Source organism: Hippocampus zosterae, chromosome 6 (assembly GCF_025434085.1).
Source record: "Hippocampus zosterae strain Florida chromosome 6, ASM2543408v3, whole genome shotgun sequence".
Lineage (NCBI taxonomy): Eukaryota > Metazoa > Chordata > Actinopteri > Syngnathiformes > Syngnathidae > Hippocampus > Hippocampus zosterae.
In genome coordinates, this window is record NC_067456.1 from 22,886,970 (window position 1) to 22,899,072 (window position 12,103).

The 12,103-nt window shown below is 43.9% G+C and overlaps 1 protein-coding gene across 3 annotated transcripts in view; it reads left to right on the forward strand.

Annotated features, from left to right (window-relative positions):
• Window positions 1–12,103, forward strand: part of nsmfb (NMDA receptor synaptonuclear signaling and neuronal migration factor b) — a 41,941-nt gene that overhangs the window by 19,388 nt on the left and 10,450 nt on the right. For all 3 annotated transcript variants that reach the window (XM_052068232.1, XM_052068234.1, XM_052068233.1), the window contains 8 exons: window positions 3,981–4,033; window positions 5,085–5,174; window positions 7,030–7,157; window positions 7,292–7,375; window positions 9,451–9,484; window positions 9,728–9,798; window positions 10,679–10,758; window positions 11,544–11,646. In XM_052068232.1, coding sequence (XP_051924192.1) covers window positions 3,981–4,033; window positions 5,085–5,174; window positions 7,030–7,157; window positions 7,292–7,375; window positions 9,451–9,484; window positions 9,728–9,798; window positions 10,679–10,758; window positions 11,544–11,646 — 643 coding nt within the window. The remainder of the gene's footprint in view (window positions 1–3,980; window positions 4,034–5,084; window positions 5,175–7,029; window positions 7,158–7,291; window positions 7,376–9,450; window positions 9,485–9,727; window positions 9,799–10,678; window positions 10,759–11,543; window positions 11,647–12,103) is intronic.

The window sequence follows — 12,103 nt, forward strand, 5'->3', positions numbered from 1 at the left end:
CGAGTTGGGTGTTCCGGGGGTAATCGGAGGAGATGACCAAGCCAACGGATGCGCCTCTGAGCGGCCAGTCGGGATGCAGGGGGCTGAAGGGTATGTTTTCGGAGGTCTGAGTTGGAAACATGGAGGTGCCAGCTGATGTTCAAGATGGTTCTTAGTGACCTGCTGTCAAAGCTGTCGATCCTCTTGGCCTGGGTCTTGCTTAATGGCCAGGATTCTGCACCATACAGGAGGATGGGAAGAACTGCTGCGTTATAAATGCGTATCTTGGTCTTTTGGGACACTGAGTGGTGGCGCCAGAGGGGCCGCCACAGTGACTGCATTGCCGCGGCCGCGAGGGCGCGTCTGCGGTCAATCTCTGGCTTCAGATCGCCGCTGCTGGTAATAGTGGAGCCCAGGTAGATGATGGAGTTGACAAATTGCACTTCGTCTGTGCCAAAGATCAGGGGGGAGGGGTTGGGTCCGTCACCGATATACATAAGTTTGGTTTTCTGCCAGCTTACTTGGAGGCCCAGCTTTGCTGCTTCTGTTTGGTATATGGAGAGGGCACTGCTGAGGTGTTGGAGGGAGTTGCTGAACAGGGTGGTGTCATCAGCGTATTCAAGGTCGGTCAGGTGGAAGTTGCCGAGCGACACGCCTGAGACTTGCTCCCGGACTCGGATCATAAGGTGGTCAATGACACAGTTAAATAGATCAGGACCGGCCACGCAGCCCTGTCTGACCCCGCTGTTAATGGGGAACCACTCTGAGTCCTTCCCATTCACACGAACACAGCTCTCTGAGTTGTTGTAGAGTCGCTGGAACAATGTGGTTATTTTGGGTGGCACTCCAAGGTATTTCAGAATGTTCCAAAGGGAGAGGTGGTCGACTGTATCAAAGGCAGCTTTGAGATCTATGAAGGCTATAAAAAGATGTTGGTCCTTCCGAAACTCTCTAACCTTCTCAACAATGAGTCTAACTGCTGAGATGTGATCTAGGGTGGACCGGTTGGGCATGAAGCCAGCTTGTTGGGGGCAGCGATGGCTTCTAATGGCGGGAAGGGCGCGGGTGAGAAGGATCCGGGTGAACAGTTTTGCGGGTATGGAGAGCAGTGAGATGCCTCTGTAGTTGTTGCAGAGTTGCTTGTCGCCTTTCCGCTTCCAGAATGGCAGGATGATGCCTCGGGTCCAGTCTGTGGGGGGCTGTTCTGCCACCCACACATGGTTAATGATGTGGGTGAGCCACTGGGCCATGGAGTCACCACCTTCTTTGAGCAGCTCTGCGGTGATGGCACAGATTCCAGGGGCCTTGTGATTTTTTAGTGATTTCATTGCTGCTCTGACTTCGTCGATTGTGACTGGGTCAGTTTTGCAGTTGGGGCTGGGGGTGGTAGAGTTGGCAGCAGTGACAAGACGGAGGTCGGTGGGAACTGGAGGGGGATGAAGGAGGTTGCTGAAGTGCTCTTTCCAGAGTTCAAGGCAGTCTATTTCAGTGGTGATGCGATTTCCACTGGCATCCTTCATGAGGGCGGTCTTGATGTGTGGTCCGATGCGGGCTTGGCGCAGCATTTGAAAGACCTGTCTAAGGTCGTTGCGCTGTGCTGCTGATTCCATGCGTTCGGCCTCTTCTCCCCAGTATCTCTCCCTGTCAGTTGCAATTGCCGCATTCCGTGCTGCATTGAGCCTCCGATACTCACCGGGCCGCCTGGACCAACAACCCACTCAGGAGAAATTAATTGTTACGAAACCGACCAGAAGAAACCAGACTGCCCAAACCGAGACAAGACATAGGAACTCCCCCGACCAACGAGTACGGATTGACCTACGCCTGAAGACGCGCATTGCCACATGGAACGTCCGAACGCTTCTTCGGGTTGGAGCTCCTTTACTGCTGTCCTTGGAGCTCTCCCGCTACAAAATCACCATGGCGGGTCTTTGTGAATCAAGATGGCAAGGCAGCGGCGAAATTACAGCAGGAGAACACAGCTTCATATGGAGTGGCCCTGAAATCCGGACGGGCCTCCATGGAGTTGCGCTGGCCATGTCCAAACATACACGGCAATCACTTATCAGCTGGATCCCAATTAACGATCGACTCCTGTCTGCACGGTTCCTCCACAGACATGGCAAGATGACAGTCATCGTTGCTTATGCCCCCACAGAACTCGCCGATGATACAGTGAAGGACACCTTCTTCGACCAACTCCATCAGGTCGTTAGCCAAACCCCACCACATGACATCGTCATCATCCTCACGGACGCCAATGCAACCTTCTCTTCTTCCTCCAGAGAAGGACCATGTCACCAAACCCCCACACAACCCATTGGCACCACCTTTGTCGATAACACCACAAATGATAACGGCAAACGTCTGCTTCTCCTCTGCCATTCAAATAACCTCTGTATCACCGACACATGGTTCCCCCGCAAGCAGATCCATCACTGGACCTGGTATAGCCCTGATGGAAGAACCCGGAAGGCGATAGACCATATCATCATCTCCCGCTGGCGATCCTCTGTCACCAACTGCAGGGTCTTCAGAGGTGCACAGTTGGGCAACACTGACCACCGCCTGTTGGTTGCCCAGCTAAGACTTAAAATACGACCAGACCCATCTATCAGGCCACAGCCACGCTTAATGTCTTCCAGACTCTGCGACCCCACCACCGCCTCCGCATATCGCCGCTCCATCACCAACGCCTTCACCGCTCTGGCCGTTGATGACATCGCAGACTGGGAGACTTTCAAATTAAAGGTCAACCAGTCTGCCCAGGACGTATTGGGAAGATCAAGATCTCTTCCCAAACAACCATGGATCTCACAGCCGACCCTCGACATCATTGACCGCCGCCGTGCTGCTCGCCTGCGCGGTGATATCACCGGGCCGCCTGGAGCTTTTTAATGTTCTCAAATTTACTGTTGATGATTTCAGTAATTGTGAAATCTGCCGTTTTGTTCTATCATAATAACTCAAACTGAGAAAGACGAATTAGACCTGACTGACAAATATGTTCGTGTTTGAGTTTAACTTGCACAGCACTGAACAATCACACTCAGGGATGTCATGTTGAATAATGAAGCACTTTAAGGCCACATATGGTTCCATTTGTAAACCTCTTAAGGCAGACCCTCGGGTTCATTTCTCGCTTCTCAAGTACTTTGTAGTTTCTTACTTGATTCAAGTGTTGCTGTTGTGATAAAACAAAAAGAAATCACAGATATTGTTGACAGTTTGTTTTTACTTTTTTATCTACCTTATTTTCTGTCAAATTATTACTGTATATGTTTTATGTTCAATAAACAAACAAACAAACAAGTCGGGTAAAGTACTGTTCGGGTAGACACCCAGGAAAGCACAAACATTTCCACAAACACACACACACAAAGTGAGAGACTGCGACTAGAAGTCAGTTTTATTGTCTTAGTGTCACATTTGTTTGATGGGACCTCATGGATTGACACTTAAAATGTAAAGTTTACTTCTTGTGACTGTAATTTTGGCAGGGCGACTGAAACCGCTTGACATAGTCGTTTGTCTGTGTTTGTGTCAAGTACACCCAATATTTAGCCCTTAGCATTTGACCCTACTTGAGCTGTATAAACATACATCATGAGACTTACCTACCTACCGGTACCTTACTTTACCTATTCAGGAATTAGGGTTTGACTTTGACTAGTCCTCACCTGAATCTTTATTCTTCCTCAAAGTGAGATATTTTTGGAGAAAACTGTGGTTTTCAGATGACAGGTCCTGTCAGTGTATTGGCCAGATGTCTCCAAAATTGGGGTATCGATATGGTCGTGTGGTCTTCCGCTGCATTGTGGCTTGATACATGCAATGTACACTGTGCACTCACCTTTGTTGACTCTCCATCAGTTGCAGCTTCACATGCTCGTTACTTGTGTGTTCATCTGTGTTTTCAAAATTTTTGACAGAATTTTTTTGTCTCTGATCATGTACCTCTTCCTGACATGTCATTTTTTCTCTGTTCCCAAACACGATAGAAATTTCCGCAAACAGCTTAGGATGGTGGGAAGCCGAAGGGTGAAGGTCCAGAGTAAGTGAACGTTTGTCTATGCATGTGAAGGTGCTGATATCGGTTCATGTTAGTGCTTCAGGGGTGAAGCATCCAGCTTGAAATGTATTAAGGGAGGAACCTCTCTATTTGTCGGATTTCCGCCAGTAATTGGCTCAACCCTTTGATTTTACCTCCACTGAATATGAAAAATGTCTCAGTTTTTTCAGCTAGCTTGCTTTTGGAAAAAAACAAAAACAAACATTTTGTCACATCAAATGTGGACATCGATTGCAGTTAGTATGTCTGGATCACCGTGAGGAAATCGCTGCTTGAACCACTTTTCTTCGAGTTTTCTTTGGGCACACGGGTCTCCTCCCACATTTCAAAAATTGGCACAAAAGATTCACTGAGGTTGAATGTTGAAATTGTCCATAGCTGCTCACTGTCAATGTACTCTTGCCTCTTTATTTATTTTTGTGCATGCAAAGACTTCATGTTTTTCTACTTTCTTCCCCCAAATTTTGCTGCTGTAAATTGCGAATTTCTCCATTGTAAGACAAATAAAGGTTTTCTTACATTCTTATCTTATTTTCTTATTTCAAGTGTGGTAAGCTCTAGTTGTTCACAACCCTAGTGGGATGGATAATTTGTGGAATGAATTTCCTTTCTCGGAAAGTATGGCAAAATAAAATACGTGCATGAACGCATATTAGTTTGTGAGAAAGAGAGACAAAACACAATAAATGTCACAGATGCATCCACTGACCCCATGCTGTAGTGACCCCGCCATGGTCTCACACTAGCTTGGCAGCACTGCGGTACGTAATTAACTCACCAAAGATGAAAGTCACTACCAAAGACTACCTTTTTGACCTATAATGTGCTTTGTATAAAATGACTATTGTCATTGGCTCACATGCTGCAAAAGTAAATCTTTAACCAATACACAACAAATGAAATTACCACACAACATTAGCTGAAAACACGAAAGACAATTACCCTCCAGGACACTTATTACCTTCTTCCTGAATACTGGGTAAGATTTTGCTCGATAGAGGATCCTAATGTGAATTTCTCTTGTAATCGTCAGCGTATGCCGATCGCAGAGCCAAGAGTTTCAGCCGCTCGTGGAGTGACCCCACCCCTGTCAAGCCTGATTCACTGCATGACTCCAGAGACAGTGAGTCAGCACCCTTTCCATCTCTCGCCTCAATTGGATAGACAAAGACGACACTTCTGCATTCAAACATGAGAAGCATATATTCCAATCTTTCACGAGGACAATGAAAATGTGCTGACACAAACAAGATTGATGCGTTACGGTACTTAAAAAGCAAACACATGGAGATGGTCCATAAATCAAGGCTGCAAATTTATGCAGCTCACACCTTGTCGGATATTGTCTGAATAGTTCTGACTTGGGTAATGAGAAACTATGGCAACATCATTTTTTTAGAAATGTTTGCATTTCTTGGCCAAAATATTCTCTGTGGTTTGGCAGTGGAGTTTAGTGTGTTCTGATCTTGAAAATTTAACAGTGATTCAGTTTTCTCGCAACAGTAGAACCTCCAAGGTGGAATACAATTCAATTGGAGATATTGGTGGACAGTAAAAACGGAATGGGACCCCAATTGTCGAAGCAATGTTTCATTTCAAACTAAGTGTGAGACCAAACCAGGAATTTACATGAATATACTCCAACACGCTTGCACCCATATAAAAAAAATAAATAAATCCTCGTCTCACCCCCCTCGGGTGGTGTTCGTCCCTCATTCAGCTTGGGTCCTCTACCAGAGGCCAGGAAGCTTGAGGGTTCTGCGCAGTATCCTTGCTGTTCCCAGCACTGCACATTTCTGGACTGAGATGTCCGATGTTGTTCCCGGGATCTGTCGCAACCACTCATCTAGTTTGGGGGTCACTGCCCCGAGTGCTCCGACCACCACAGGCACGACTGTCACCTTTACCTTCCAGGCTCTCTCCAGCTCCTCTCTGAGCCCTTGGTATTTCTCGAGTTTCTCATGTTCTTTCTTTCTGATGTTTCCATCACTTAGGACCGCTACATCCGCTACAACGGCTTTCCTCTGCCCTTTATCTATGATCACGATATCTGGTTGGTTCGCCATTACCATCTTGTCAGTCTGGATCTGGAAGTCCCACAGGATCTTCGCTCTGTTATTCTCCACCACCTTCGGAGGTGTTTCCCATTTTGACCTTGGGGTTTGCAGTCCATACTCCGCACAGATGTTTCGGTAGACTATGCCAGCCACCTGGTTATGGCGTTCCATGTAGGCTTTCCCTGCCAGCATCTTACACCCTGCAGTTATGTGTTGGATCGTCTCAGGTGCCTCTTTGCACAACCTACACCTTGGGTCTTGTCTGGTGTGGTATATCTGGGCCTCGATGGCTCTGGTGCTCAAGGCCTGTTCCTGAGCAGCCAGGATGAGTGCCTCTGTGCTGTCCTTCAGACCAGCCCTCTCTAGCCACTGATAGGACTTCTTGAGATCAGCCACTTCAGTTATGGTCCGGTGGTACATCCCGTGTAGGGGTTTGTCCTCCCATGATGGTCCCTCTTCCAGCGCCTCATTTTCTGTTCCCCATTGTCTGAGACATTCTCTGAGTACGTCATCCGTTGGAGCCTTCTCCTTGATATATTCATGGAGCTTGGATGTTTCATACAATATATATATATATATATATATATATATATATATATATATATATATATTCAAAAGACACAAGGGAGGGGGGACTACATCCTTTTGTACATTATAATTGGCATTATTGCATTCACTGCTTGTTTGATCCCATATGGCTAGTGTACACTCTTTCTTCCAATGTTTATCCCTTCAACTTAATTTGCATTGTAAATGCTAGTTGTAACTGTCTGGGAGGTTTTTGTGAACTCCCACCTCCATTAGTCCGAAATAAAACAACAGGTGCAGCTCCTTCAAATGATGGACAGACTCCTTAATCATGTTTGTGTTCTTCTTTCATCTCACCCTTTGTTGTTGTGCACGTGTGTGTGTCTGAACCAGGTGGCGATATCCAGACCTCGTCAGGGACCCTCAATGAAGGGTTGGATGAGGATGCTGATTGGGGGGATGAAAGAGAGATGGAAAGAGTAGCCTGTGAAGGAGATGATTTCATCCCTCCTAAAATCATTGTAAGGATCACAATTCACTTTTCAGCAATGTTGACGTTACTGCGTGACTACGGTTCATAGATGACCTTTTACCTTCATACCACGTGGTCCGTGATCTTCCTCTCTCGCTCTGCATGTTTATTTGCCTCCCTCAGCTTATATCCTCCAAGGTCCCAAAGGCTGAATATGTTCCGAACATCATTCGTAGGGATGACCCTTCCATCATTCCAATTCTTTATGTGAGTAGTAAAAGCTTTTCAGAACTTCCTTTAAGTCATAATGTGCTTTTAAGTTTGTATTTTAGACTTCTACGATTTTATGTATTTCAAGCCTCTCACATAAAAAAAAAAAAAAAAAATCCAACTTCACCCTATCACACCTGTTCGTTCGTTCGTTCATTAGTCCAAGCCAGACTTTGCTCAAGCTGACATTGATGCACATTTTGCTTATAATGGGATTTTGTTGAAATGAGCACAGGTGGGCATGGCAGTAAATGTTGCCGGTCCGTCATTCCTCGTTCGCCAGTCCGCCTATTCCAGAGAAGAAGCAAGCCTTACATCATGAAAACTAAAACAAAGATATTCCACAGTATTTACAATCAACATTTACAATCATATAACACACTGAGTGCCCCTGAACGGGAGTCCGTCAATGACAGAAGGTCTGTCAGGATTGACAACGTGATGTACAAAAACGTATAAAAAACCACTTCAATCGATGTTTTGTCCATTATTTGTATTTGTATTTTTTTTTATGTTTCATGTCATTTGTCAGCACAACGAATTGACGGACCTTCCATCAGTCTTGACGGAATGCCCACGTCTGGAAATTAATAACTCACATTCACTTACTGAGGGCCAAACTTACATGATAAACTATATGAGGGTCAAAGTATTGGCACAGCTCGTTGATGATAACACAGTACGCCCACCCATCCTCTCTAAAAATAAATAAATAAATAAGCAGTTGATTTTGACAAAAACCTAAACATTTACATAATAACTGGCCATATGTGATTCCTTGGCCATTGTAATCACGTAGTATTGGTAAAAAGGAATCCATTATGTTGGGAAGATCCCATCAATAACAGCTGTCTATATGAGGGGTGTCAAACTCATTTCATATTGTGGGCCACATACGGCCTCGGTAGATATCAAGTGGGCCGGACCATTAAAATACCATACTCTGCTATAATTAACCAAAATATGTCTTTCCTTTGTTTTGGTATAAGGAAGCACAAGAACATTTGGAAAATGTTGAAATTTAATGAACATGTCTTTTACAAAACATTTCATGAAGCACCTTATATTTCCTTGGACAAATGTGCAATTGACTTTTATCATTCACACATATGCATTGCAACTGATCCCACTGATTGTACAAAGGCACAAAACTTTAAAAAGTACCGGTAATTGGCATTGAAAAATATAGTAATGCACCTTTAAGATTAAATTAGTTTTATAAAGAGAGGAATTTTTCAACCATTTACACATGTGCATATAAAATCTAAATTTAATCTCTGCCTACACCTTACAAACTAAGGAGAGTGCTATTAAATGTAGAAAGAATAAAATATTCACATGTCCTTGATATATGCCTGCTGTGTTGGGTCTGTCTCAGTGTCTTCTTCTCTGATCAAAACAATGTCTTCTACTCTGATCAAAACAGTAGCGGATACTCTATGAATTGCACCTTATTAAAAATATTAATTCCGTGTCTATTTTGCATTTTTTCACTTTTAAATTGTCCCACGGGCCTGATGGAACCTCCTTGGGGGCCGTTACGGCCCGGGGGCCGTTACGGCCCGGGGGCCGTACGTTTGACAACCCCGGTCTATTAACTTTCACATTTTAGATTTTCTGAATTTGGATAATTCAATTGCTTTCATTAATATAATTCTAAACCCACAAGCATGACTTTGCAATTGTGATTCTGCCAATATAATTGATGAAGTTGTCGACATTTGCGTTCACGGCACCTTGATTGTTTGCATTCAAACAAAGCTGACGTTACTTGACTGGATCGATTTGAATTATGGTTTTATTCATTAATACATAAATGTATTTGGTCTCATGTTGTGCATGGGCAGAGAGTGAATTAACTTGTCATGATTCATTAAGTTAGATTCAGAATCTGAACACTCGTGGGATGCCATTGCTGTATTCAAAATATTTTATCCCTACTTTATTGCAGACTTCACACTCATTGAACTCAATATTTGTTCTTATTAATTTTTTTTAACAATGCGCATCTTTCTTTGTACCTATCTGCTCAAATGTGGTGAAATAAGAACTTGTTTCTCTCCTATTTTCAGGACCACGAGCACGCTACATTTGACGACATCCTTGGTGAGCATGACGGGTTTTGCGGTTTCAGAATTTGGCACAAAGCTGTGCGAAGGTAGCAAGGACAAGGTGGCATATTTGTAGTTGTTGAAGGACTGAGATGATTCATTATTTGACATGATGCTGTCAAGAGACAGACAATGTATGTGTTTCATCATTTGAGTGGTGAAAAGTGACACCCCTTTCTTTCTGATTTTGCCTCTCTCTCACTCTCTCTCTGTCTCTCATTCATACTCCGACACTCAGAGGAAATCAAGAAGAAGCTGACTGCCTACAGAAAAGGCTGCAAAATTTGGAATATGCTCATTTTCTGCCAAGTGAGTGACAAGATGGGCAGGATTTTAGGAATTCTGTGACATCATCACTTGTATTCTTTGGCATTCGACTCAGCATGACTTAGATTTGTTCTTGGTTTTACTGTTTGGTGCTTTCTACCGCCTTTATTACCGATTTGTCTTACTGTTTATTGTGCATGTTAAATTGCTCCATGTACAGCACTTCGTATGCAGCGATGGCTGTTTAAAAGTGCTCTATAAATACTGTTGACTTGACTTGACTTGACTTGACATCATTGGGTCATAACAAGTCATACATGACAAGACCTTAGCTATGTTGAACTGTGCAACCGGGACAGTGAAACAATGTGTGTGTGTTTGGGGGGGATAATCCGTCATGTGCCCCTGAATTTATTCTACTATACCCGATTGAAAAGTGGTTAGAACTGCATGACTGTCCGTGTTTTATGTTATGTGTTGTGTTTATTATTTTACTTTGTTAACTGTTTTGTAAAGCGCTTTGTTACAGCTGCCGCTGTTGTGAAAGCGCTATATAAATCAGCATGTATTGTATTGTATTGTATAAATTATTCTATTTTCAGATTTCAGTTGTCTTTGTTGTTGAGTATATGGTGCTAATATCAAAAGTACTGATTTTGCCAGCTCGACACTTGCTTTCACAGTCGAGAAATATCTTTTTGGCCCTGAAAAAAAAGCACTGTTATCTTGCGGTCTGAATATGCCCATCAGTTGCAAAAAGTCCTGTTTAAAGCAATTCAGTTCTGTAATTTTTGTGGTTCCCACTGTCCGAAGTAGTGAATGCGATCAAAACAAATCATAGATTCTATTCCTACCTTTGCTTGCAACAAAGGTGATTGATGACACCGCTGTGTCATGAGTTTGAAAATGAATCTTTTCACAGGGAGGGCCGGGCCACCTGTATCTACTGAAGAATAAAGTGGCCACCTTCGCCAAAGTGGAAAAGGAGGACGATATGATCCAGTAAGCAACTCCAGATGTAAAAAATATATATATAGAAAATTTCCATCATATTAAACTGTATCCCAAAATTACCTTGCATGGGAGAAAAATATAAAATTGTATTTGAGTAGTACAATTGTTTATTAGAAATATTGCTGTCCTGTGAAAAACAGGTATGTCCATCCATCCCTTTTCTAATCTGCTTATCTTTACAAGGGTCGTGGGTGTGCTGGAGCCTATCTCCGCTGTGTTCGGGCAGTAGGCGAGCGACACCCACAAGTGGTTGCCAAACAATCACAGGGCACACATAGACGGAAGACACGTATTCCGTCTCCGGGCTTCCTTTGTGGAGTTTGCATATTGTCCCCGTGCTTCTGGGGGTTTTCTCCCACGTTCCCAAAACATGCGTGGCAGGTTAACGGAACACTATAAATCGTCCCGAAGTGTGAGTGCGAGTTTGAATGGTTGTTTGTCTCTGTTTGCCCTACGATTGGCTGGCAAACAGTTCAGGGTGTCCCCAGCCTACTGCCCGAAGACAGCTGGGGGAGGCTGCAGCACACCACGCGGCCCTTGTGAGGATAAGCGGATCAGAAATAGATGGGTTATGAGTCAACGCAACATTATTTCAGTCACCAATATTTTTTTTTAATTGCACCCATAATATACACACTCAAGCTGTTATGCATTTACCATCAATGAGGCATAATTCAGTTTTCCTCAGCCTTCTTTCAAGCTCTCTCTTCTAATTTCCTGGGCTGCTTTCGACCCTGTTGTCATTTATTTCATAACTTCTTTTCTGAACGCAGTTTCTGGCGGCAGCTGGGCAGGCTGATGAGTAAGCTGAACCCTGAACCCAATGTCATCCACATCATGGGCTGCTATGTGTTAGGGAGTGCAAATGGAGAAAAGGTATATCGTGTTTGTATTGTGACTAAGACTTGCCAACAGAGAACTTACGCACGCACCCTTTGAAAAAAAAAATTAAAAAATAACACAAAGTGCTGCTAACGTGTGCACCTGAGCTCATGCTTACTCAGAACAATTGTGAGTGCAAATACACACGCACTAAATGCCATATGCTGAGAACAGCACTGTGAAGATTATCAGGCAAGCTGTCGGTTTCAGCTCTTGATATCCTCAGGGCTTGCTGAAGAAAATAATAAACAATGGATTTTTTTTTTAAGTAAGGAAATGTATGCGTCACTTGACTTTTTCAACATCTCAGCTGCCTAAATACTTGCTGTTCTTATAATAATAATAATTATTATTATTTCTGCTTGGCTCTCGACAAAGGCGGACGCTTTTTTGCTCTGCTCCTGCTCCTGCCCCCCCCCCCCCCCCCCCCCCCGACCCCCTTGCTCGCCAC